At 33.8% G+C, this 27,273-nt stretch overlaps 1 protein-coding gene, 1 long non-coding RNA gene and 1 pseudogene across 3 annotated transcripts; 2 read left to right on the top strand and 1 right to left on the bottom strand.

Moving 5' to 3' along the window:
* The first annotated feature begins 4,653 nt into the window (after positions 1-4,653).
* Positions 4,654-26,400, top strand: LOC141451909 (glutathione S-transferase 1-like). Of its 2 annotated transcripts, none has more exons than XM_074123719.1 (6): positions 4,654-4,813; positions 23,067-23,217; positions 23,733-23,791; positions 24,292-24,433; positions 25,287-25,451; positions 26,078-26,400. In XM_074123719.1, the coding sequence occupies exons 2-6, from the start codon at positions 23,077-23,079 to the stop codon at positions 26,216-26,218; spliced, it is 648 nt and encodes a 215-aa protein (XP_073979820.1). In that variant the 5' UTR covers positions 4,654-4,813; positions 23,067-23,076; the 3' UTR covers positions 26,219-26,400. The 2 variants fall into 2 exon arrangements, with proteins under 2 accessions (XP_073979820.1, XP_073979821.1); XM_074123720.1 differs by lacking the exon at positions 4,654-4,813 and adding an exon at positions 9,757-9,768.
* LOC141451913 (uncharacterized) lies at positions 12,943-16,124 on the bottom strand. Its single transcript, XR_012457177.1, has 3 exons — positions 15,987-16,124; positions 14,122-14,294; positions 12,943-13,080 (listed from the first exon to the last, which is right to left on the bottom strand). It is a non-coding gene; the product is annotated as an uncharacterized lncRNA (long non-coding RNA).
* On the top strand, positions 14,288-20,299 carry LOC141451907 (V-type proton ATPase subunit C 1 pseudogene; annotated as a pseudogene).
* Positions 26,401-27,273: the final 873 nt, after the last annotated feature.

Here is a 27,273-nt window from a genome sequence, read left to right as displayed (position 1 = left end):
GAGGAACGCAAGCGAGTTTTCGCCAGAATGGCACGTAAAAGTTATATCCCCACTCCAAAAAGTTACGATTGCGCTTCATTTGAAATTTAATAAAGTTTTCAGTTGGAATACTAATAGTTTTTTTTTGTTATTGTATTGCTAAAAACATTTATCTTGATATTATTATTCATTATTATCTTCGTTATTGCCAATTAAGCAATTTGTAAAATATTTTCGTTTGAGTAATATTAATGTAAATAATAGAGATAAATTTTAAACTGATAAAAGTAGGATTTTGTACAGGCAGAAATTAAAAAAAAAAAAAATATCACTTAAACTTCTAATGACAATACTGTAACCATAAAACCTGTAAAGAAGAAAGAGGAGCGTAAGAGCTTTAGGGTATGAATGACTTCGTTGTAAAATGGATTTCCGATTGGTTGTTCTTAGAGTGTTCTTGCATCAAATGCTCTTCAAACGTGTCGTTTACACCAAAAGAACATTTTTTCTATTCATCCTAGTGTCTTCTCTCCTCACAATCTCCTTTAAAAAATATTTAATATAAAAGGTAAAGATCTAGGTGTAAGTAACACGTATTCATCCGCTATTTTCGCAGACACATCAGAGGGAAGCCTTCACCCTCATAGAAGGGCCCTTAATAGCATTTTTTTAGAATAGTAAATTGGATTTTATGGAGCTCATGAAATAGAATCAGAAGATCAAATCTTTACAAATGCTTGGGTTTGTATTTAGGAACACGAGGAATTTCTCTGACAGCCATCCTTATATATCACATTATATAAATCCCTTCTGGAATATGGTTTCAATAATTTGGAGTCCGTTTTGCAAGATACAATATGGCTTCTATGACAATAAGGCTGTTCCAGAACAAGTTCTTTCGGGGATTGGCTTGCCGTTTTGAAAATCCTTAAGGAAAACGTTATCTATTCCGATCTACAGCTTACTGAGCAAACCTCTAAAAGGAGAGGCTTTTTCTCTGTAAAGGGCGTAAAAAAAGCTTTTATTATTATTTTTTTTTTAAAAAAAAAAATGATTTAAGGCGCGTCAGCATCTAAGGTTATTGGCGCCAGGAGTTTTTTTCAGTGCACAGCCAGCCTCTGGACAGTGTTCCTCTCGTTACAGACAACACTGTCCATCACCGGACAGTGAGCTGTAAGAAGCTCCTAGGAAGAGAAAATCTAAGGGTCAGTAGCTGGATTCGAACCCGGGACCTCCGCGTGGGAGTCCAGTATGCTAACCTCATAGCTAATCCATTCCCTTATTATTATTATTATTATTATATTTTTTCATCGAGGTTATAACCCTGGGTAATTTGTGAAGTACAATTTTAAAATTATTGACTTTAATTAGACTAAAATGATTTTTTTTTTTCTTGAGATTATTTTAGAGAATCTGTTTACATAACAATTCAGATAACATGATCAAAAATTTCATTAACAAGAAACAAAATTTAGAACGCAATTTCCGAATATGAAGAAAATGAGCTGACTAGCCCAATAAAAATGGATAGATGTTCTAGTATATCTTTTCTAAGATTTTATCCAAAATTGTTTCTATGATTTTCTTTAAATTGTTTGGCTAACAGCATCTGTATAGCTCTAGAACAAAGTAACAACTAAAGTAAAATCGAAGAAAGAGTAGAAATTTAGACATTTTGCTGAGGTACCAGAAATTAGAGGATACCATAATAAAGTTTTAGCCAGAATTAGTTTAAACTGGTAAGTACCAATTTACTCTCACAATTATGGTTAGACTCAATGTGCTTTAAAAGATCAATTAATACGTAGTTATATCTCCGAGTCTGGAGAATCCTCCAGTAAGTACTTTACTGAATGGATTTTGGCATTTTTCTGAGAGTTTCTCATTTTGAAAGTGCCATTTTGGTGTACAAATGTTAGTAATAATTAGTTTTACTAATTACACTTTGAAAAAATAAACACAAAGAAAATCGAGAATTGTTAGAAAAAATTTATGTGTATTTACACAAACTTATTTTTAGTTTTTGATCAGTAATCGGTTTGATTTTTTTAAAAAGCTGTTTTTTTTTTTAAATTTTAAGTGAGCTTAGTTCTTTGACTTAGTTCTTGCAAAAGATGACCTATTTTCAATTTACGAGCTAGTGAGGAGGACATTAGGCCATTTTCAGTAGGCTTAATTTTTGGGTTTCTTTTCTATTTCTAAACCTAATATTTGTGAAGCTGTTAAATGGCACGGGTTCTGCGTTTAGTGCTACACAAAAAGAAGTAGGGTTAATCTGCAACAAAACAAGCATAATGTTGGAAAAACACCCAACTTTGACATTTTTTTTCCTCCCATAAAAGATTACAATAAAATTTAACTGTTTTTCATTTTTTTATGATTACTCATAACTTTTTATGTCTTTTTCTTAATTATTTACACTTAATAATTGCCCGCATATTGTGCAATTATTTTTTAGTTAATGTCTGTATCGACCTCCACATATGGTTTCTACCATTGATGTATTTTATTTTGTAAAATTCTTTCATTTTATTTTTTTTTCTTCTCGTTTTCTACAAAAATTAATTTCAATTAATTATTAATTTTATTAATTATCTTAGTAATTTTTTTAGTAATAATAGCAACAATAGAGTGAGTAGAATTTAAAGAGAGCTGATTAGTTCAGAAGTCTACCGCTAGAATGTTCTACAAGTACAAAACTCACAGATATTGACAAATTTTAGTTTAAGTGAAAAGTTTTATAAGTACACTTAACAATAATATATACATATGTATATATATATTTTTTTTTCACAAACCAGGGCCCTTACGAGAGTTTGTAATGTTTCATAAGGCATAAATGGAAAACATCAATTAGCGGACCTACATAGTTACCTAAAAGCAACAATTTTGTAGTAATAAATTTTAATTACTGTTAAAAATTGCTGTAACATCTTACTGGAAAAAATACTTTAGAGAAAAAGATTCCCTCTCCAAAGCCTCTTTAATCGAGTATTAGTTCGTAACATTTCTCAAATAAATGTTTCTCAAAATCTCAAAAAATTAAAAGCTCATTCACTAAAGTGATTTGGAAGGTTATATCTCTTTAACATCTAAAATGTCTTTCTTATGAACGGTAGCCATCACAGTCCGTCAGAGAGTGTATAAGAATCTCCATCTCCTTCAGAATTTACACTAGCAAGTTCTAGGCTCAGGTTGTTTATTTGGATATAACTGGACAGTTGCCATAGGACATAATTCCAGAGCTCAGCTCTGTTGAGTTCTTCCATCTTTTTGGGTAGATAGAGCATGGCCTTAACAGAGTGTCAGCCATTGCGTTACCTTCTACCTAACATCTCCTGACACCAAAATAACTCGATATCCTTGCTATTGAAAAAAAAAAAAAAACACTTCAAAATATTCCTAGTATGATTTATTGAAATGAGGTAGTAACCGTACAAATATTAACTATCTACAGAATGATTGATTACGTCAATAATAAATCATCTTTTTTGTTAGATAGCTTCAATCAGGAACAACAGATCAATATCTGTAATAGTCATTGAAGCGGTCTGATAATGTGACTAACCAAGTAGGAGTCAGTGCACTGAATTTAGTTCTTTAATCAATTCTTAGGTTAAAGCATATTCAACGGATAGCTTTGTACCAACACAATGAATCTTGAAGTCTATAAAAATGTTAAGTATACTTAATAATTAGCACAAATTTTTCATTATAATCTACAATTTCACTTTCTTTCTTTTTTTAATTACACCATACAGGATCTCTTCCTTTATATCCAGCTTATCCCTGATTATTAGGGAGGTTGGACCTTGATGGATGCTTAGGAAAACGATAGAGGGCAAATCTGTAGCAACGGTGAATGTGCGACGAAAGATTTTATCAGAGCAACACATCGAGTTTTCATGAACGAACGGTATAGCAGATAGGCTTCTTATGACAGAATCTTAATCCTCATGAATGTGCAAGACGATGAACTCCTGAGTCAAAAGACGCTCTAAATTTTAGTCTTTAATATTTCACTCCACATTCTTCAGATCTTTATGAAATCTTAGACTTATATAGATCAGTAAAATATAAACTGTACCAATGAATTAGTTCAGGAGATGATGCAGCTAAATTTAAGTCCTTCTCCCTCCGCATTCTTCAGATCTTTATGAAACTTTAATACTTATAGGTTATATCAATCCCTACGTATGAGTAAAATATTAAGAAAATCAAAAATCGGCACGATATACCAATCTCATTGAACTACAAGTGAAAGAAAGAAGAAAACATTCAGTAACTTGGCAATCTTGATGGGCTGATTGTGTACAACCTCGATCGAAATAAAAAATAGTTACAAGAGATAGATAATATTTTACGGTTTTCCGTTTTTTGGAGTTATCCAGTGTTTGAGTTATGGTTTTGAGTTCCGTGTTAGAGGTTATAAACCTAGACTCAAGATTTTAAAAAACCTTTTATTTGTACTTACTTTATTTCAAAGCGATTATTTTTTGGTAAAAGCTGAAATGTACGATTGTAAAATTTGTTGCTGAGAAGGTTAACATGTTTCACCATTAACGGTTATAAGAAAGAACATAATTATAAACGTTAATTTTAATTAAAAGTTTATTTTTAAAATAAGTGTTTAAATGTAAAGAATGATTGGTTATAAAAGCTGAACGGTATCCCCTCTCCAACTTTGTATTATGCGTTCGTGTGAGAGATGCCGGCACCAAACAACACAAGCGTCGTTGAGGCCACGTCGTTTTAACCGGCTTTTATTTCGTTGGAATATTATTTAACTCCATTCTGTGACCAGCATTCTCGCAGGCAACATCTCTTAACTTAAGTGAGTAACACTTGTTCTTTTCTTTTACATAATTTTAGTTTTTAGGCTGAATTATATTTAATATTTAACGAATTTATTTATTTGTTTTTTGGAAACACAATTACTTCTAAAATAATTTTCATATGTTCATATCTTCCTAACTGATAGAATGTAACCAGTTTAACGCTAGCTGGTACCGGTTTGATATCTGTTTTTCAAAGAACTTATAATTTCGTACCATATTCGTATAGTATTAATACTTAAAAGGTTAACAATATTTTCGAACGAAATTCGTAAATTTAATTCCATTGTTATGCGAATTTATATTCTTCATTTAACGAATTTTCATTGTATTTGCTAGGAATTTCCTTAAAGGCTATTACATTTGTTTGTATGCAGATATAAGTCTTCTTCAAGTGTGCATGAAAAGACAATCTTGACTTTTTTACTTACTTACAACTCCTAAAGTTCTAACCCATGAATTTTTCTTCAAAACTTAGAATCTTAACCCACCCCTCCTTGATTTTATGCACTTTCTAAAACCTGTATAATTACGAAAAAGTGACCCAGAGGGCATCATGCATTGTACTCTGCCCCCCCCCCACAAGAACTGCCCCAAAACGAATTCTCCAAATGAAAAAAATTATTCAAATGTAAATTCTAGATCTATTTTCATGAAATTTAACTACAAAGTTTAGAGAAAATCCCGTAGATTTCCCGTTTCATCTTCAAGGGAAACCGTCATAGAAACCCTCTCATAGAAGATCCTGCATGATCGAATTTCCCTTGGAATTTGTAAAAAATTAATTGGGTATATCCTGCATGTGCATAACATGTTTAAAGGAAATCTTTGGTACTAATTTCAAGAAAATATTTTATAAAAAATGGAAAATTCATACAATAAATTGGTAATTCCTGATTGGAGAGGGATTTTTCATTGCTAATAAACTTTCCCGGGGGCAAAAATAGTGAATTATAGAATTCCTATTTTCTTCAAACAGACCAATACATCTGAATATTTCTTAACAATCACTTTTTTTCTGACTGAAAAACCGATATTTCCCGTGTAAAAAGTCAATTTCAAAAATTTTTAGACATGGTTCACCATGACTTTTCTTACCTCAAGAAGACAGAAAAAGTTATTTTCTACAAATTTATCTGTACGTTAGCAAAACTAAACTCTCGCAGGATGCTTTAATATTTTCAGCTGCATGCAACACGACAATAACCTATTTTTGGAGCAAATTTTGCATTACGATTTTTTTTGTAGAAATGTTCGTTTTAACCTGCTTAAAACCCAAATAAAGTAATTACTAGAAAATGTTTGATTGAAATGGTCAATAACTAATGGTACCTGATTTAACTTATAAGCAAAAATAATAACAAAAAAAAGTCCTCATCCAGAAATACTTCTTTAGGAATAGATTTTTCACTTTTCTGAAAGGTTTTTCAAAATAATTTCTAGTTAATCCAAATTGACATTTTGAAGTTTTCTGCTACATAATACTAAGGACTAAATTTATAGGTTAAAATTAGTGATGGTGGGGGGGAGGACCTTATTCGTAAGTACTACATCACTGAATGGGATTTTACATTCAACTGGAGGCCCCCCAATGCCTAAAAATTTGATACATCGATCACATATACATCGATTTTTCAACTTTTATTTCAATCCATTTTACATAAAAAATTCTATTTAAGGCAGTTCTAAAAAAAATCAACTTCTATTAGTTTGCAAATGTTGGAAGTAAAATTTAATTTGTTTAAAAGTGTAAACTATTATGTAAAGGCGACAATTTCTTTTCATTTTTGAATTCATTTTGAGTTGTTTACTTTTTAAACTAATCTTATCAAACAATATACTTTTTTTTTGCGAGAGTCATTGTTTCTGTATTTTAAAGTTAGATAATGAAAGTGCTATTAAATTTACTATTTATGACAGCCAAGTACGGGTTTATCTTTAATGTTTTCACAGAAATTTATTTTATCTATAGTATCGCTTAAAAGGAACACTTATCGTCCATTTTTTGTTTATAACTTCCATAGAAAGCGATCTATATTATTGTTATTTGCTAACAATTGCTTTCTTTCTTTTGTATCATTATTTTAATTATTTATCGTTAAATATTTTTTACTCTCTGCATAACTCCTTATCAAGGTGTTGTGATCACGTTACATTTTTTAATTGTGTTCTATTGGAAAAACTAATTTTTGCGGCCCACAAACACGGTAAATCTGGCGTGACCAGCTGATGGTTCATAAATTTCCATTAAGCGCCAGAAGTTTTAAAACATATTTAAGAACATTTTTTGTGCTGAAAAACTATTACTTTAAACATTTGGGAAGGGGGGAATTTGTGGTTGGCGCTGCGAGCAAGGTGGTAAATAGAGTAACTACATATTTTATTTATCTGAGAAACAATTTGTAAGCAGGCTCTTTAATTTGTTGCTGAAGACAACTAATAAATACATTCTGTAAAAATTCTGTGTAAATAGATAATTTTTAGTTAAAATTGCAGACAGATTTTAGACAGATCCTCGTGGACGCGTTCACAGATCGTTGTATGATTTTCAAATGATGGTTCAGTTCTTAGATTTCATCAATTTTACCCAAATGCACTTATTCCAGTATCTGCTTTAACTATATAATTCAAAGATATCTTTTCAATGATAAGATTATTAATGTTATAAATAAAAAGTAAATATTTAAAGAAAGAAAAAACTATAAGATAAGAAACTCACAAACTAATTTATATAACAACTTATCCACACCCATTCATTGATAAAGGTAATGCTTGAAATCACCAGCTAAGACCTCTGACGCCCCAGCTAGCAGTTCAATAATCTCAGGCACCGACCTGGTGGTCCCGTTTTCGTTTCCAAAGGCAAAATATAGAGGCGCTTAATTTGTGAGATAAAAGTAATTGCCTATTTTTTCAGGCAGGCTTTACGCCCAACTACCAATTAGGTGTCCGTGGACGGAGGCGACTAGCAAACATACATTACTGGGCAAATTTCTTTTATTAACCATTAAATAAAAAATCCAAGGTCTAGACTGGGAATCGAACCCATTACCACGATACATATTAGCTTTGCAGGCCTCGCCATCTAACCGCTCGGCTACCGTGGCGCCTACTGTTATCTCCTTAACAAAAACTTACAGTTTAAAATTTTAAGTATAAGGATTGATTAAACGCCAAAAGGTACACCTTAACATTTTAAGGTACTTAACATTTTAAACTGTAAGTTTTTGTTAAGGAGATTTTAATGAAAAATCGAATCAATACAGTGAAATTTCCGGTTTACCTGTGTTGGCCAAAACCTTATTGTTACCTCTTCTAGTGGTTACACTTAAACGAAATATTACAGTGTTAACTTCCAGCGAATTTTCGTGTTTGAGTTACGTACGCACACATATACTAAGACCAATTAGTTGAAAACTAGTTTTTCGCTCTCAAAAGACTCAGATGTTTCCGGTAAAAATCGAACATCTGCATGATTACGTCCTCTTACTGATAAGAGCAAGTAGTAGAATTTAGAGGTAGTGTAAAAGTTCGCTTTTAATGCCAGGAAGTAAGTAATGATTGGGGATCAGGTAATTTTCCACTTCCTTTAATTTGGTATCATTTTGCGTTTCAAAGGAAGTAGGATTATTGAATTAAACATGCCTTATCTATCTCTTCCTCATTGTCGGCATCTTTTATTTAAAAAAATATAATCCGTAGCACGTCTGCTATTAGAAAGTTGCTGAAACACTTCAAATAAACTGGCCGATCCGTTATCTGTCCTTTCACTCGAATACATTGGACCATCCTTGTGGCCCATCTCGATTAACACGTCGAAGAAGCAGTCTTAAACAGAATCCAATTTTTAAAGTTCATTTTATTCCACTTTCTTGTCCGTTTACAAAAAGCTTATCCTTTTAATAACTACGAAGGGCCATCGATGGAAAATTTTTATATTTCGTAATTTTATTTTTATGAAAACCGGATATCCTGTATTACTCAACGCCATAGATTGAGCAATGGAACAATTGCCATTTTCCTGCTGCGTCAGTGCAAGCTGTGATTGTGATCTTGCTTGCATTCAGATGTAATTCTGTGTTCCTGTTCCTTCTCTTTTCACTTTTTATTTGCAATTTCCCGAAGAAGATCTTATATTTGGTCAAAAACTTCAAGATTATCTCTAAAAAGTACAACTTAGAACAGTTTTTTTTTTTTTAGACTGATCACACTGCTAATTCCAATCCTGTTTAAGCTCCCTCAATTGCCCCAGAAAATCTTCCGAGGTTATCGGCTCTTGGTGCACAACATGTAGAGTAAGACTGAATTAAAGCAAATGCTAACAAGATTACTTTTGCTGAATCTTAGTAAATTTGTCGTTCCGTGGACATCAACAAAAGAGAAATACCAATCTCCACTCAAGAACGCTACCTCGGATTGTATTTACACACTCTACTAACATGGAAGAAGCATACCATCTTGAAAAGTCAAGAATTGAACAGACGTTACGAATAACTATGTCGACTGTTGTAACAGAGATATAAATCATAAACTATACCAACTCTGTTCAAACCATTTCTGAGACCTATCTGGACTTATGGAGCCGAACTGTGAGGCTCGGCGAAGCCATCCATCTTTCCATGACTCCATTCTATAGTTCTGCGTCATGTTGTCAACGCTGCCTACTATATCTCACATTTTCCCATTCACAAATACCTAAATATCCTTTCGCTTTAATGTTAATCTATTCTCGCTTCCCGTAACTTCCAAAACATTTCAGCGATTCAGCTCGATCCTGTTGCCTAAGCCCTAGAACCATTCATTCCAAAAATCCTCCATGCCGTGTGATACCTCACATTTTACTAAGATTAAATAAGGGGTTAAATAAGATTTTCTAAACTTCCATTTTATATATTTTAAGGTTTTACGACCTCTAAGTATTGGCGAAAACTATACGAAAACAATCTTAACTTAATAAAAAATTTCTTGAAAATTGGGAATTTTATTTTTGAATAATTTGTTAGCATTTTTTCTCAATATCTATCTAAGATTAATAATATTTCTAAAATAAAAATAAAAAAGTTAATAAAATAGGAGAAAATAATAAAAGATTTAGAAAAATGAGTGAAAGGTATTGAAGCGCCATTGTTAAATATGCTTTGAACAGCCATGATTCGTTTTCATTGGATAGGGGGCGTGATTACCTAGAGGTGGGGCATGACCCGCCCACAGTCTGCTACCTTACTGCATTGTGATTGGCCACTACTTTAAACTCAATAATTTCAATGAAATAATTAATTTAAATTTTTTTTTCCAACATTTCTCCCATAGGTATTTGATAAACTTTCCAAATTAGCAAGAAAAAACATTTCCCTTTAAAAATACGATAAATAATATTTCTTTTGGAATTGTACTTAATGTTTTACCCTACTACCGTTAACAGAAACAAAAAAGTTGAGAATTCATATTGATTAATCGTGAAATAGATAAAATAGGAATGGGCATGTTGTAGACTTGTAAGCCGCCATTAAGTAGGCGGTAAGCTTACTTTATACTCTATCTGGTGGAGAACTCTTGTGGCAATTTCTGTAAACACAAATGTAGTTAGTTTCTACATTCATATTGAACCATGTTGACGACTCACTAGACTTATATAGGACTATCTTACACTCATATTGAACCATGTTGACGACTCACTAGACTTATATAGGACTATCTTACACTCATATTGAACCATGTTGACGACTCACTAGACTTATATAGGACTATCTTACGCTCATATTGAACTTATTTTTTACCGCATTACATATAACCTATTTATGTACTAGTCTATATTTTGTCAATCTATCTACTTACTACACATCTCCATGTTGGTGCAGTAATTTGAGCTACTTCTTTTGCACCTTTGCTATTCCATTCTGGCGGAACCTCGTTTGGTTGGACGTTTCTGGACCAGAAAGATCCCACGTATGGCTACATTGTTCAGTTAATTTGTAAGTAATTGTATCAGACTTATGCTTACCGTACAGTTTCTCACTTTATGTTACATTGAACCAATCTTGGATTGACTTGCCACTTATAAAAGTAATCGAATACTACTTTAATGTAACCCTTCTTTATCATCTTTTTGAACCGACTTGGTTACTCAATGCGGATAGAGAGGATCTGTTTTATTCCTCATTTATCAGTGTTCTCCGTGAGCTGGTAACACTTTGCAAGTTTACTTGTTACTAATCCAGTAAACTATCTATTATGGTTATTTGTTTTACAGAATTTACTGACGAAAACCCTGTTGATCACGGCCATCTCACAAAACAATTGCTCCTGTAATACAAGACTATACTAAACTATACTTATATACTAGACAATATACTTGTATACATCCAATACAGACGTCGTAGAACTTATTCTAAGAACGGATCGCGATAATCCTCAACCTCTTTCAACAACAACACTTTGAGATGTGGACAAAGGGTGTCAATCTCACAATTTTTTGAGAGGATCTTTTGGAAACAGAAAGGGATCAATATAGTTAGAGAGAGAAGATATTTCAAAAGTATTTCCTAATTCTCCGAGTACTTTTTACAATTAATGGCACTTCGTATTGGTAGAATGAAGTTGCCGAGTTTCAGAAAAGTGGTATTATGCTCCATCTAGGTATAAGAATGAAGGTGCATTGGCCCAATCCTGGTTTAACCATTGTCAAAGTTTTGGTTATACAAATTTAACCACTTAAATTTTGATTAAATGAAAAAATTTAATCGTCAAAAGTGATTAAAACTAAATTTGGAATTTAATTCAATCAATTAAAATTCTGATTATTTAATTTTAATTTTTTTTATGGTTAAAATTTTTTTGATTGATTGAATTAAAATATAATTTAATTTAATTCAATCGATAATAATAATTTTTGCCCATCTCTGTTGTTGAACTAGAAATAGTAGAATCTATTGGTCCAGTGAGTAACAGGAACGCAGACTGTCTGAGGAGTTCATTGTGTCTAGACGCCTTTCTCCTGACCTCTCTATACTAAGCCAGCACTACATTACTTCGCCTTGTTTTCTTTATATGTACTTCATCCTGTTCTCTTTTTTTCTGCTTCATTACTTCCAGGTGATGGAGGGAGGGGGAATCGGAAATTAAATTGACCACAACCATCGTGAAATCCTGCAGGTCGCTTGCTTGGTTCATTCGCTTGAAAACACGACGATCATCGTTCTCTCTCATTAAAACTACAAAGATCCGGAAACTAGCTACACTTTACTTTCTTTTACTAGAGTAACGAAATTATTGCAAACTCAAGAAAAAGTGATTATTTCAGAAAAGTTTCTGTTCATGAACAAATTATCCAAAAATTAAACTTCTTGGGATGCTGTAAGTGTGTTGAGAGAAAAAATCGTGTATGTTCACGAAAGTGTGTGGGACGGAAGTGAAGTAAATTAGAAAATTTGTCTCCCGATAGCAATATTTCCTTTTGAGTGAAATTCACTACTATTAGAAAAAACAATCCGTGACTACAGCTCGGGATTTGGTGAAAGTAAAAAACCTAAATTTGGACAATGTACACGTAAAAATAGATGGATTTATTTTCGTTGTATGTAAATAGAATAGTAATTTTATTCATTATAATAGAACTCTCTGGCTACTAGATTACACGTAGTTCCACTTCCGCCAGTGGATTGTTACTTCTTCGATTTCACTGTTACGCGTTTCCTGTATGCGCGGGAATAACGGTCTGCTTTTTTTTTATTGTATCTGAACTAAAATTACTTTTCAAAACACTCGAAGACAACTTGCTTTTCTAATGAAATTTTTTGTAATTTTAGTTTTGCGTACGTAATTACGTATAGACTATAAAAAATTATAATATTTAATATTGAATCAAAATCAGCGCATGCTCAGATGAATTTTAGGTAAAGTGTTTATTTCAATAGTTTGAATGAACAAAAAACTATCTAGCAGAGTGAATGAATGCAACATACTATTCCGTGGGATTCACAAGCGGTGACCTTGAATACACAAACTACTGTACTATCATTTCCCAAGTAGATTGCTAACTATTTCTTGCCGAACCAAAAGACTGTTGATTCTTGCATTGTGCACAATAAAACTTCTTAGTCATTTGCGTTGCTCCTGTGTATTAGTTTTTCGGCACATTAAAAAAAAAAATCAGAATTTGAAGACGAAAGCTTCACCGGAAGTGTGCATTTTTAGTTTCCCCTTCCCCTAAGTGGGAAACTCTCAGATGGTGCGATTTTCCGAATGTCAAAGATGCTGCTGCCTGTAACTAGGGAATTAGATTGTATTAAAAAGGGCGGTTCCTCCAAAAAGGGGCAGGAACGCAGGCAATCCAAAATAGCCATTGTTCCCCCGCCCACCCCTCATGCCATCAGAGATACTGGGACTTTAAAACAACAAATCCGGCTAAAAGTTGCCAGATGCTAATATAATGAACTAATAAAGTAGTAACAGGACACTAGAGAGCATGGCGACTCAATCGCTACAGTGCACTGAATAAACCTAGAAAGTTCTGGTGAAGATAATCAGATGCCACAATCTCCAGTAGGGAGACATTTGACCTTCCGAAGACGAGGAATCCTAGTTTTAGAATAAACTGGACACACCTCTACAAAGTGCGGCACAGTCTCTGATTGGACTCACCACAGCCAGCGCAAATTGGCGACTGGGTAAGGACGCATTTGAAAAGATGGTACGCTAAATTCGCATGTCCACTCAACTGGCGGATCCGGGACCTGTAGTAGGGAATACTCACAGAATAAGGGCTTAGACTGAGGAAACATGACGTCATGCTCTTTACTGTTAAGCCCTAGAAAAGAAGCTGCGAATATACAAACAAAAATGGAACAATTCTCCATGAATCTGTGAAAATGTCGGTGACGTAAGCTTTCCTAAGCCTTGCAAACTGCTCCCACTCCAAAAACGGGGACTTAAAGTGATTAAAAGGGAAAAAGCGGTGATACTCTGTAATTCCGGTATGAAGGATATCCAGCTCACCGGAAATGGGACACATCAGAGGTTTTTTTTCCACATGTTTTGCAAAATTTCCAAGGCAAAGGGATTCAACTGAACGTGGACAAAACGTGTGATAGACCTATTTATTACCATGATACGAACTTTTTTTCTCAGAGAATACAGTGTGATGTGACGTCACATTTCCTTTAAGAGTATTTCCTGTTACAGTGAACACGTATAATAAATAGTCTTTCCATAACATTAAATCACGTGAATTGTGGTTAGAGAAAGCCGTGTGAATGATTCGCGTAGATTTGTCGTCCGTACTCGGCTATTCTCGGAAAGTGTTATTTACCTTTAAAAAACGAAGAGAATGCTGTCTATGGCAGTCGCGAGAATGTGCCATCTCATCGAGGGAACTCTGGCGGAAGTGCGGCGAAGTAAAAGAATGTTAATCATCATGCTGCAAGCATCCGTCCGTACGTCCACACCAGACTCCAGCTTTTAGTATTGTCCTTCCATTATAACCTGGTAAAATTGGTTTCTTCAAAATTCGATAGAAAACATTATTGAATTATGCATTAGTCATTTAAAGCTTAAAGGATAACCTTCCTAATATAACCTGTACTGCAATTTATTTTTGTTTTAAACAAAAAAACAACTAACGATGACGTAATCAAAGTGACCTTGTAGTTGTTACCACGGCGAGTCCTCTTACTCTAATTGCCTCCTACTATTACGAAAGAGTTTCAACAGCAACGTTATCATGGTCAGATACTGAACGCATGGATCCGTAAAAGTTTGGAGGGGGGATTTTAGGTACCTTCTTTTTGCGTGAATTCATCGTTAAATTGAAAAAGCTATTAACATCAAAGATATGATCTTGGAAAAAGGGGGGTAATGATGCGGCAGATCTCATTGTCCAGGAAGTGAAAGAAAGTGTTTGTTTCCGGACCCGAAACTCTTTTTTGCACAGTGCCTCGCTAGTGCACCATGCACGGATGGTAAGAATAAGATGCAGGCGTAAAATAAAGGTTGTATCAATCGCTCTGAATTAACGCAGCGCTTTTAACGAAAGGACAGGCGTTTATCGTACTTTAGATTACGTAGGTTTGTCATGGAAGGGTATGACTCCAGGGTTCGACGTTTCCTGGAAGAAAACCCCATTTCCTCATGCTTTGCTGAGGAACTCCTCACTAGTACCCCTAAGTTTCAATTAAACCGACCGGACTAGAAGTGGTGCTCTAATTAGCAGATGTAACACAGTCGCAGTGTTAAGGGGCTTTCAGGCAAACCCTTTTTGGAATCTAATCTCTGTTTACTTCCATTTGTGAAACCGGGAAGTTATTTGATCTAAGGCCTAGTGAGTGTGTGTTACGTATTGATTTGGAAAGATATTGGATGTATTTAAAGAAGGCTATTCAATTCTAAATAAGGTCACGTAATATGTAATTACAACGTAATTGCAACGGGGACATTTAGCTGGTCACCATGACAATGGAAAATTCCACAAATTGTCAGCCATCCGGTACTAAATTCGGACAGGTTTTACTCTTCTCTGCAGCAGGTGCAGATCTTAGTGAAGTGATAACAACTTCCGGTACAAAGATAGAAAAGCAACAGATTGTTGAAGTGTGTAGGATGGTTGCCTGCCTTCCTGTTATACCACATTCCAGTTATAAGGACTGGAATAAAATGTTACACCAAGGTGTTTGGGCGTGTACTCAACGTATTACAGCAGATTTGCAAGAGCATCCGCTGCAGAAACAAACGTTTTCTAAAAACAACTAAAAGAATATGTTTACACCAAACGAGCACATAATTACAGTTCTTGATCTTGCTCTAGCTGCAGTTCGTTCGGTATGAATGTAACTTACGGTAGCATCACAAATATTAATTCTTTTTGAAATCAAAAGCTTGCAGGTGAACTGACGAATTGCAGGGGTAACATTGTCTAAACACTCTAAAGAGTCTAAACAGTATATATTTTTTTATTTACTGTAATTTTTTTTTCTCTCTCCATTGTACGATTTACATACACATGTAAGTACATATGTATATGTATGTATATAACACTCGCAATCAAATATCTTTTTATATCATTTTATTCTCAGAATACATGGAGACTACACCGGAAATATCAAATTATTCTAACATTTCCGGCAAGATTGTAATAAAATAGACTAAATATTTACGATTAAAATGAATAAAAGAATATACTTTCTCTCTATGTGTCCACACTTCAATTAGTATAAACCACATTTTTGGAATCAGCTGACCTTAAAACAGATGTCTCCGATGAAAACTTGAAAATTAGTACATGTGGGTATAAAAAAAGTAAAAACAAATTCTTTTTAGCTAAAACAATCTTCTGCAACCTTCAAATGGCAAGATTTTGTGCAATAAATAATTGTAGAAAATACAGTTACAAAAGTAATATTTAGTATTATGTAAGGAACAATCAGGAAATATAGTATAAAATGTTCAAGGTTGTTTTAGCCGCAACTGCTCTGTGATTTTTACTCCTCTAGCATGACTAAATTTTCTTTCTACAGATTTGCTTGAACGTTTAGAAAAATACTAGTTTTGAAGTAGTCGCTAGATGTGGGTTTTATATTGTGGTTTTTTAAGAAGTTAGGGAATAACTAGTTCATTTCCGGGACTATTGGCCAAGCCCCTATACGTAGCTAAGGAGAATATTGTGAGGAAAATTGTTGACCGGATTCTGGAATGGATGAGGACTTCAAGAAAGCATCTTTATGAATCATCACCGTTACAACATTCTAGGTATTCTGAAATGTCACCTTAATAAAATCTTATTGCAGTTCGTAGGCCATCGTACCCTCAAATACTATCAATAACAACGGAAGTACTGGGAACTACGCATAACTTCCTCTTATACGGATTAAGATAAAATAAAATCAGCATTATTTTGACAAATTAGGTAAAACATTATTTTATATGTGTACCAGATAAAAATCAAAATTCTGTCAGAAGGTTAATTAAGGCTTACGGTATATATAATCAACTAAATAGCATAAAATTTAACAATCACTTTTGAAGGACTGAACTTAACTAATTTGAATAAATAAACTGGCTCAAGGTTTCTTATGAAATAAATTTCTTTTTTCTTTTGTAGAAAATTGATAGAAAATTATGCGATTAAATGCAAATCGGGGTCTTATATTTTTTTAAAGAAAGAATGATGAATTTAAATTTCACAGCAATGGAGGTCAATGAATTTGTTTGCACTAAATATAACTTGAGATAATAATCCCACACAATGCAGGCATTAGTTCATGTAATGCTCAGTAGAATGCGCAACCTGTTCTACATATGGTCTCTTGTAGCCCAATATCACGTGTTTTATCCGTCCATAGTACGCATGTTTATTGTATCAACCTGATCGGTTTCGATCCTTCATCCATCATTAGCTGTAGATTGAAACTAATAAGTTAGATGTAGAGATTTCGAATTCACTTATTCGTTACCGTTTCGCCACTACTAAATCAATCAAAGAAATTATCCAATACTGCTGCAAATTTAACCACATTTTTAACAGTTACAACCGGATATTTCGTTTTTATGTTATGCTAACACACACTCACGATGCAAACAAACACATACATATTTAAACTGGAGCCTTTCAAAATCGATATTAAACCCGTGAAAAATCGATTTGGAAAATTTGACACGTCCGCAATACTTCCGCTGTCGTAGTTTAGTTAGAAAAAGTAAAAAAAAAAAAAAAAAAAATTGTATAAGATCTTGGCGACTGGCATCGACTTTTCTTAGGCCGTTGTCTATTTTAAGGAGACCGGATGTTCATATTTATACTCGAATGCGGTACTCATTTCAACTATTGTTCTTATTAACTTTTTTAGACGCAGAAAATCACAGTTCTACAATAGCGATAATCTGATTTTGGTTCCCCTGGATTTAAAATCCAGAAATAGGAAGTGGAGCTCTGACGCTGATGACTCAATATCAACTATCCCTTTCAGACGCTGTATTTGGTATATTTTGTGAGTACTGTAGTATCAGCGCAGAATTGTTTATCTTCTCAGGCTGGAAAAAAAAACCCAAGATCGCCAAGAATCCTGAGAAGAAGTGGCTAATTTCATTGGATATGAAAACATAACTAGTCATTAGTGGCGCTGCATGTGACGTCCATAATTTTGCATTTTACGACGCTGCTATTAAACTAAATTATTTAGAAAAATTGAACTTCCGCTGGAAAATTCGTTATATTGTAATAAATGTAAAAAAAAAAAATATCGTTTGAGTTTATACCCCGCGATTTAGTGTTCTTCTTTCATAAATGTTATCGAATAACTAGCATTTTCTGCATTATTTTGGTTCTGCAGAAAGTATACGAACGGTATGGATCGGCTGTGGAGGGCAATATTGCTGGCTTAAGTAAAGTAACATAACATAATCGCCAATTTTTCTAGGCGAGGCTTAACACGTCCAACTACCAATTAGGAGTCGTAGACGGGGGGGGGGGGTGGAGGGTCATACTTTAAACAATTTTTCTAGTAAATAAAAAGTAGTCATACGCGGGATTCGAACTGGGGACCTTCGTCACACAAAGCCCACGCTCTTGACCACTAGACCAACACCAGCCCCCCATATAATGCTGCCCACTTTCGGCCAACTTCCACACCCAATCATTTACCTAGACTTATATTACTACTTACAGACTAACCAAATTAAAATATCTCACGCATCTATACTGAAAATTATTTTGAAGTGCGTATTAAAGAAAGACCACCCACCATTTAAAGAAAGACCAATAAATAATGGCAAGGGAACATATGGCCAATAAAGAAGAAGAAGAAGAAGCATTTCCATGGTTTGTATTAAATCTCCAACGTTACAAATCAAATGCACAAATTATCGAGTATAATATTTCATAACTAATTTATCCAATCATATCAGTCATTATGTGGTTTTACGAACACGAATTTCATGAATTAAGTCTTTCTAATCAATTTTGAAAATTTATAAAACTTTCTATTGTGATTAGAAATTTTTCCGCACTGGGAAAGAAAATTTAATAAAAACCGGGAACTTTATAGAAAATGACTGAATATTGGTTAATTTCAGCTCCGGCTGAACCAAATTCGGCGGAAAATTGGAAAATTTTGAGCAAAGCCATACAGAAACTGAAGAATTGTGAAGCATACAAATTCTATGTACCGCCATTAAGGGTAGGCACTTTGGATACATTGTTGACAGACTCGGATGATCTGGTAAAACTGGAGTTTCTACTTGAAGGACAGATAAGCAGGTTATTAAGCAGTTTGGAGGCTATATTAGAAGGAGAGAAATTAAGGAAGGAATCATTTAGTGTAGACAATACAACAGTCCATGAATATCTGATATCCTTTAAATGGGATGTTACAAAATTCCCGCCAAAACAGACGATAAAATCGTTAGCACTTTTAACCCAAAAACAGGCCTTACACATTGATAATGAGTATAAAATACGTTTCCAAGAGTATATGTTTGTTAAAGGAACTTTTGAAAATATGGAGAAAAATGATAGAGGTAACCTATTAACAAGAAATTTAAATGAACTAGTCACTGAAAATGATTTCGTATTGAATTCAGAATTTTTGTGCACAGTATTAGTTGTAGTTAATAAAAAATTATATAGCGATTGGTTACGTACTTATGAACATTTTGATAAAACGGTTATACCAAAATCCTCCAGGGTCATTACCGAGGATCATGAATTCTATTTAATTGGTGTAACATTGTTCAGAGAACGGGTAAAACAGTTTACTGATTTAGCTAGAAAATTCAAATTCACCGTACGCGATTTTGTTTACGATGAAAATGCAAAAAGTCTTTATAAAGAAAATTTTAAAAAAATACATCAAAAAAAAGAATTATTATTCTCACCTTTGGTGCATGGTTTGAAAAATTATTTTAGTGAAGTCTTTAAAAGTTTTGTCCATATTAAAGCGTGTAGATTGTTTGTGGAAAGTGTACTAAGATATGGTCTGCCGGCAAATTTTGGCGCCGCTGTAATCGTTGTAAATAAGAAATATATTAAAAAATTAAAAGAAATATTATATCATCAGTACAAACATTTGGATATGACTAGCGGTGAAATGGAAAAACCTACAAACATGGAAGCGATCACTTCATTAGGACCACAAGCGCAAGAGTATTACCCATATGTTTGCTTCAAAATTAATGTAGACTTTTCGAGAATATAAAGAGTAATCTCTACTTTAACATATTTAAATTTATTTACACGCTACTAAATTTATTTATCAGTTTAGTTTATGTACATACATGATCATATATTGTTCAAAAATAAATATGTCGTTAATGGATGGAATTTTTGGATCTACTAAAGTAAAACTAAAGGTAGCACTCTTTCATTGGACCGTAACCTCTGTCCTGGGGATCACCAAGGAACTTAGCGGAACGCTCTTTATAATATCAAAAAGAACAATATGAGTTGCCAAAAAAAAAAAAAATCCATCTTTAAAAAAAAAGAGCTCACCCGGAAGTACGATTCCGTTCAATAACTTCTTGAATATCCTGAATGTTCCTGATCCATATTAGAAATGGTAGCCATATTTGAAGAAAGAAAGAAAAAAAAAATTATCTGTAAGTCCAGCAACCCATTTCATAGCTGCATTTCAAGCTTCATTCCTATCATAGCTAACAGAGCTCTATTAAATTCTAAGCATAGATATTCTAGAACGGTTCTTATTCTCTTCCAATAAGTTCATCTATTATTAAACGAAATTTAGATATTGAAGGAGGAATACTATTGGGATGAACAGAGATATTTCTTTAATAAATTATAGCTAATTTACAAGTAAAACAAAATTTGTAAGTTCTTGTTCTTGTTTTGGAAATATTACCTTCCCCAAAGGTTATGTTACAAGAAGAATCTGGCGCGAAAACTTACACTGTTTTCTCTGGCTGCTAATTACCTATGTTATGCCATTTTTATTAAAACTTTGAATGTGAACGTCAGAAATCGTCAAAAAAAAAAAACAAAAAACCATTACATTTATTTATAAAAATGGCTCTTTAGCACCAAGAAATTTCTTCAAATTTATTATTTTATTTAAATATTGATTTTCTAAACATGTTTTATTTATGGTTGAAAGAAGAAACTTAGTTGCGTCTGTATATTCTCTATAAACTTATTTAGCTTCATTCAAATTTATAACTCTATCCCTAATAATTGTTTTTAATTTGTCATCAGGCATTTTATTCCATTCAGTACTGTTCATACTCTTTAAAATAGAGTAAACCGCTTCAAAAAGAATATCTATGTTTGAGTTGCTTTGTAAAGGATTGGTGTCCTTAATTATTTGCTTTGGATGGTATGGGTTTGCTGATATTAGGCCCCCCGGCTTATTTTTTTTCTCGGTTGGCTGGATCAATAACTCTTTAATTACTGTGTTATCAAAACTAGGGGAGATTACACTATGGTTCCTTTTCCTAGCTCTCTTAGATGAGGTGGTGTAAGCCGAAGGTTTGTTACTCCCGCCACTCTTGCTTAATAAGGGAAATTCTTTAAGACTATCCACTGTTGGAGCCAACCTCCCCGCTAGGGCAGCGAAAGAATTATTAGCCAACAATTGTTTAGCATCTAGATATGAGATATTCTTTTCTCCCATTAACTGCTTTAGCAATTTCTCTTTTTTATATTGTGGGCAAGCATTCACATTAGATGCCCTATGACTACCACTACTACAGTTCACTCATTTGGCCTGGTTATCTTCCGAACATGCAGATACATCATGGTTCATTCCACATTTCTCGCATCTTTTATTCCCTTTACACTGATCCTGAAAATGTCCAAATCGAAGACAGTTTTTACACTGTACTACGTTTTGAATGTATCGTAGTTGTTCACTTCACACCTTACATAATGAATATATACATATTGTGGTAATTGCTGTCACCTCACTGTAATCAAAACAGATTGGGTGGGCACCAATTTCACTTTGTTAGTTTCCCTATCTGTAACTTTCCGTTTCAATCTTCGCGTTTCTAATATTTCGTAATGAATCCCAGGTGGACCTCTAAGAACCTCTTTTATTTCAGCCTCAGACAATTCGGTATCCACTCCCCTAATTACCCCTCTTCTTTGCAATAGATATCTCGGTATGTACACATTAAATCCTTTATCTTTGAGCAATGAAGATCCCAGCAATTTATTGGCTGAGACTCCATTGTTCAATTCAACCCTTAACCTATTTATGCCAACTTTTTTTACGTTGTCAATATTTTGAGAGATTTCTGGGTGATGTTCAAAAAGTACTTTTCCAATGGACATTGGATGTATCCTAGCGATCCCTTTTTGATCTCGCTTGTTACTTTCAATAATTATGTGAAATGGCCCTAAATCAGTACTTCTATACTCCATCGTAATTGTACTTTAACTTACGGGCACTGTCTGCTTTGAAATAGCGTCGTTAATACTTACCCCTTTATCCAGTCTTTTCCACTTCATCTCCACCTCATCGGGTGGCCTTCCCGATACTCCCCCACAATCCAAGTTCATGTTTAAAGAAAACTTACCTCTTAAAATTGAAGGAAAAGAAAACTTGAAGGTAATAATAACACTCGGAACACACTATGTGCACACACACACACACACACACACCGATGAAACGTACTGTCTGTATCACTACGACCAAGTTACAACTTTGGTTCGCTGCACTCAACCGCTGTTACACAAAGTCTAAGGAATATAGTTCATAGATGTTATGTAACTCAAAATTGGCACAAACAAACGATTAAAATGACATAAACTAATTATTAAACACGGAGCCAATTTTTCTTTGAATTGAATTTAATATTTCATAATTAATAAGGCCGTTAATTACACTTAAATGATAATTAAGGAGTTACAAAGTTTGGAGAAAAGCTTTGCAGTCGTTTCCATGGAAACAGAAAACAAACAAACTGAAAAATCGATACTTTAAAGTGATTGCCGGGTTCCCTTGGAGCACCGTATGGAGATATCAAAACATTTTGAAGTCTCAGTGATTTCCCGTTTTTTTTTTTTTTTTTTTATTTATACTGCCTTCAAACAGAAAAATATTTGTAAAAATCCACTTTTTTTAACTAAGGGGACCTCAGATCTTATATTTCTGTTGAAAACTCAAAATCGATAATCTGTATAAACAGAATACTCTGACATCGATTTTTTTTTTTAAATTTATAATTATTTTGACCACGCAACAATTTTTTCTTAATAGTATTATAGTTAATAGAGAAAATTATTCATGAATTTCTTTATTTTTTTTACAGAACCATTAAAATGGGAATCGATTACTATTACACTCCAGGAAGTGCACCATGCAGAACCGTGCTAATGGTTGCCAAAGCAGTTGGAGTGGATCTGAATCTGAAACATCTTGACCTAATGAAAGGGGAACACCTGACTCCAGAATATGTTAAGGTAAAATAGTTGATTGTCTCATACGTCAAAAGTTTGGAGGGAAGGGAAATGCACAAGTTTAGAAATGATCATTTATCTCATGAATTTCTGTGACATCCTAACTATTTGTACGTTAAAGTTAAGTGTCACCTCCTAAAACGTTTCCGATTTTGACCAAAAAACATTTTTTTTGCTGATATTCTGTTGAAAAATGTCAGATCTGTGCCTTGGCGATCTGTCTGTCAATGACCCTCTGGACTTGGAAAAGTTTTATGTATTTTCTTCATCGTAAAATGAGAACTTGTAGCATCAGTTTCGGCTTTCATGCGGAATCATGCAAAAATACTTTCTTCTTTTCCCTTAGCATTTCATCCTATGAAGGGGCCTTAAGCCTCCTCAATTTTCCAATTAAGGTTTTGCAGGGTAGGGCAGGTTCATAAATAGTAAAAGATAAAATTGCAATTCAACAATTTTGTGAAACTATAATGATAAATTACTGAATTAAGATTTATTTACAGCTGTTTCTTTTATTTCAGGTGAACCCCCAGCATACAGTTCCTTGCATCGTGGATGGTGGCTTAACTTTGACTGAAAGGTATTTATTTTATCTTTTCAAAATATACGAGTTTTGTTTTATGGCTTCAGATAAACCAATGGTTTTTTTTTTTGTGAGAGGTTGTTTATTTCTTCATCGATGGTTATTGCAGTATAATTTTGATCTTCGGTTGAAGTCAGTGTCTGATGTATCCTCTAAAGAAAGACAAGAGTTGATGAGGTATTTGCCATCAATGCCGCGCGAGAATCACTAAAAATCACCAAGAGGTCTTTTTTCCCTTGTAGATTGAAATTCGTGTCATTCGCAAGATTCACATTATAATTTTAACTTGCTTGCCTGCGGAGGTTGATAGCTGGAAGAATTTCGAGTATTCTCCGGCACAAGCATTTGCTGCTACTACGGGCGCCAAACTACTCATTGGAATGCCTAAAGGAATCTACAGTGTCTAAGCTTCTAAACATTTTTTTGATCCAAGTTTTAAAACCTTCAAATAGAAATAACAGTTACAATTTATTGTTCTGCTTCTTTTTTTTTTTCAGCCGAGCCGTTGCTACTTACTTGGTCTCCCAGTATGGTAAGGATGATTCACTATATCCAAAGGATCCCAAGAAGAAGGCCATCGTAGACCAGAGACTCTTCTTCGACATGGGAACACTTTACCAAAGATTTGGTGAAGTATACGTAAGTATTGTTTTTGGAGACTCGATTCTTTTAATCACAAAAATGAAGAAAGATTATTATTGCCAAAGATTATTCTGAAAGATCATAATTGTTTATTCATTCCCTCTAAATAGTCAGGTCAACCTTTAGGGATGTTAACTACATAAAAAATATTATTGTTAATGTACGTAAGACCGGAAGATGATCTAGTCCTTTGGTCGAGAGCTTGGAATAAAATAAATAAAAAATTATGACTGAAGTTGGGAATAATCTGTCATCCTTAAATGTAATTTTAATTATTTTTTATAAGCGATATTTGTGGCTGATGATATTTTGTACCATGTAGTAGTTATCTTTATAAATGATATTCCATATTTTTTTATGCACTAATTAAATTTAAAGTTAAGATGAAGAGATAAACTCAATATGAAAATAAAATTATTTTTTACCGCGCTATCTACAGGCTGTTACACATACTAAGCGACAAAAAAGTAGCCAATCCTGTTTTTGCGTTGGCTTAAAATTGTATGCTCATTAACTAATTAACTTATTTTGACTATGAATTACAAGTAATATGAACAGAAATATGAACCTAATTTAGTTTGAAATGGATGTAAAAAAGAAATATTGTAAACTAGAAATCCGGAAAAGATATTTGAAAATTTCCCATCTCTTAAGTTTGTTTCTTCTCGTGCATGACGTGGCAATGACCGTGATGAGAAAACTTTTTCAGGATAAGGAAAATTCCGTGCGCTTTCAATACGAGCATCAGCTTTAATCCCAGCCCAAATCATACCTTTTTCAATCATAGAAAGAAGTAGTATTATAAAAATATTCATCTTACCAATGAGTTTTTTAAATTTTTTTGTTTCAGTACCCAATGATTTTCGAAGGTGCACCACATAATGCTGATAAAGCCAAGAGATTGGAGGATGCTTACGCACAGTTTGATAATTTCCTGTCAAAGACCGCATGGGCTGCTGGAGACCATATGACTGTGGCTGATTTGTCGCTGCTTGCTTCCGTAACTACCGCTGAGGTAACCAAAACTTTTTCTCCGCCTTCCGCTCTAGAAGTAACCAAATATGGGAAACTTATATTTCAAGCATGCTCCGTGATATGCTTAAGAACTGTTTGATGGAAGATTTTTGAAGTGATGGTCGCTGGCCACTGCCCTCCGTGCACAAGTAGACCTTAGGAGTTCCGATTTGGTCCTAGCTGGGGTGCAGTGCAGAACAACGTGCTCTTCGCTTTATTGAGGAGCACAAAAAACTGAAACAATTGTTACTGAGATATTTAAAGATTGCTGCTACGGTCCAGGATTCTGGAATCTCATGTACGATTATGACTTCTTGCGTTAACCGAAGTACAGTGTAGACGTAGCCTATGCTGATCTTATAAAGATAGGTATAAATTAGGACCAATTCCAGATGACTCCTTATTTGAAATTACCTAATGGTCCTCAGACAACAGCAAAATACAGTTCAGTGTAGGCAAAATTAGGGATTTTTCACATTTCCAGAAAAATGGAACTACCATGAACTTCAGATTTACATGAAATAGGCTAAAAAAAAAAATTGTACGATGTCTTTCAATATATACAAATAAATGTTTGCTTTAAAAAAAACACCAAATAGTGTATCTAAAATGAAATTTTTATTGCAGGTATGCGGATTTGATATTGGTAAATATCCTAACGTGACCAAATGGTTGGCTAAATGTAAATCTTCAGTCCCAAGCTATGCAGAAACTAACGAAGAAGGTGTACTGAAATTTAAAGCACTTTTTGAATCACGCAAAAAGTAGAAACCTTATTTCTCACATTTGTGCAATCAAAATATATCATCACTTATATATAATGTTTATGTATCACTTATATATTATATATCACTTATATATTAATGTTCTTCCAGTGAACAAAATAACTTATATATCCAAGTTTGTAATACTACAAATTATTGAAATACAATAAAAAAAATTGATAAAAATGTTTTATTGATTCTGTTCTTATAGATCCCTGTAGAATATTTCGTAAGATTTTGTGAAATATTTGGAAGATAAGAATGGATATGATTTGAAGAAAGATTGTAAGTATGAACCGTGAATTATTTGTGACAGAGCCAGCGAACATTGCTGCTGAAACTATAATTTGAAGTACGAATCTCTGAAAATTCATGAACAATTGAAACCTGTCATATTTAATGGAAGTTAAGTATATAATAATACAAATATTGTAGGGCAGGAGTTCTCTCCTCTAATGGCGTCCACAAGCAGATTTGTTTGTACCCAAAATGGCTGAGTAGATTTCTATAAAATTAGAGCCCTTGGAGAAGGACACTGCACGTTTGCAACCTGTTAAATTATCATTGAAAAAGTATTTGTAGCCAATACTATATTCTCAAAATCTATTAGATCTGTGTTGTTGCAAAAATATTATACAGTCAACCCTCCTATAACGCGGTACTCTCAGAACGCGGTTTCCATATAACGCGGAGCTGAAATTGCGACAGCCCTCCTATAACGCGGTACTCTTACAGCGCGGTTTCCCTTTCAATAACGTCCCATCAGTTCTTTCCGTGCACCCAATGAATGATTTTAACTGGATATGTTGATATAAACATTCAAGCTTATCGCTTAGCCGTTTACGACATCGGTTTCAGTCGTCTCAGAGCTCTTTAACAGTACGTTTCGTTGGTGACCAATTCTTTCTAAAATTTTGTTGCTGGCACTGTTCTAGCGACAGCGAAGAAGCGCAAAATCGCTCCGTGGCACTCAAACGGTTTATTTGTGGTTTATAATTGGACAACATTACACAATACTGCAAGTAATATTCTTCATTTGTTCTAATATAATAATAATAT

The sequence above is a fragment of the Rhodnius prolixus genome, unplaced genomic scaffold (genome assembly GCF_049639745.1).
Source record: "Rhodnius prolixus isolate KJV_2025 unplaced genomic scaffold, Rpr scaffold_14, whole genome shotgun sequence".
NCBI classification, from domain to species: domain Eukaryota; kingdom Metazoa; phylum Arthropoda; class Insecta; order Hemiptera; family Reduviidae; genus Rhodnius; species Rhodnius prolixus.
The sequence above is the reverse complement of the archived record's forward strand: the minus strand, read 5'-3'. Positions and strand labels throughout refer to the sequence as shown.

Coding starts and splice junctions, on each gene's coding strand:
- LOC141451909 (XM_074123719.1), top strand. CDS start 23,077: ATGGGAATCGATTACTATTACACTCCAGGAAGTGCACCATGCAGAACC. Junction 23,218..23,732: donor TGACTCCAGAATATGTTAAG/GTAAAATAGTTG, acceptor CTTTTATTTCAG/GTGAACCCCCAGCATACAGT. Junction 23,792..24,291: donor GGCTTAACTTTGACTGAAAG/GTATTTATTTTA, acceptor TTTTTTTTTCAG/CCGAGCCGTTGCTACTTACT.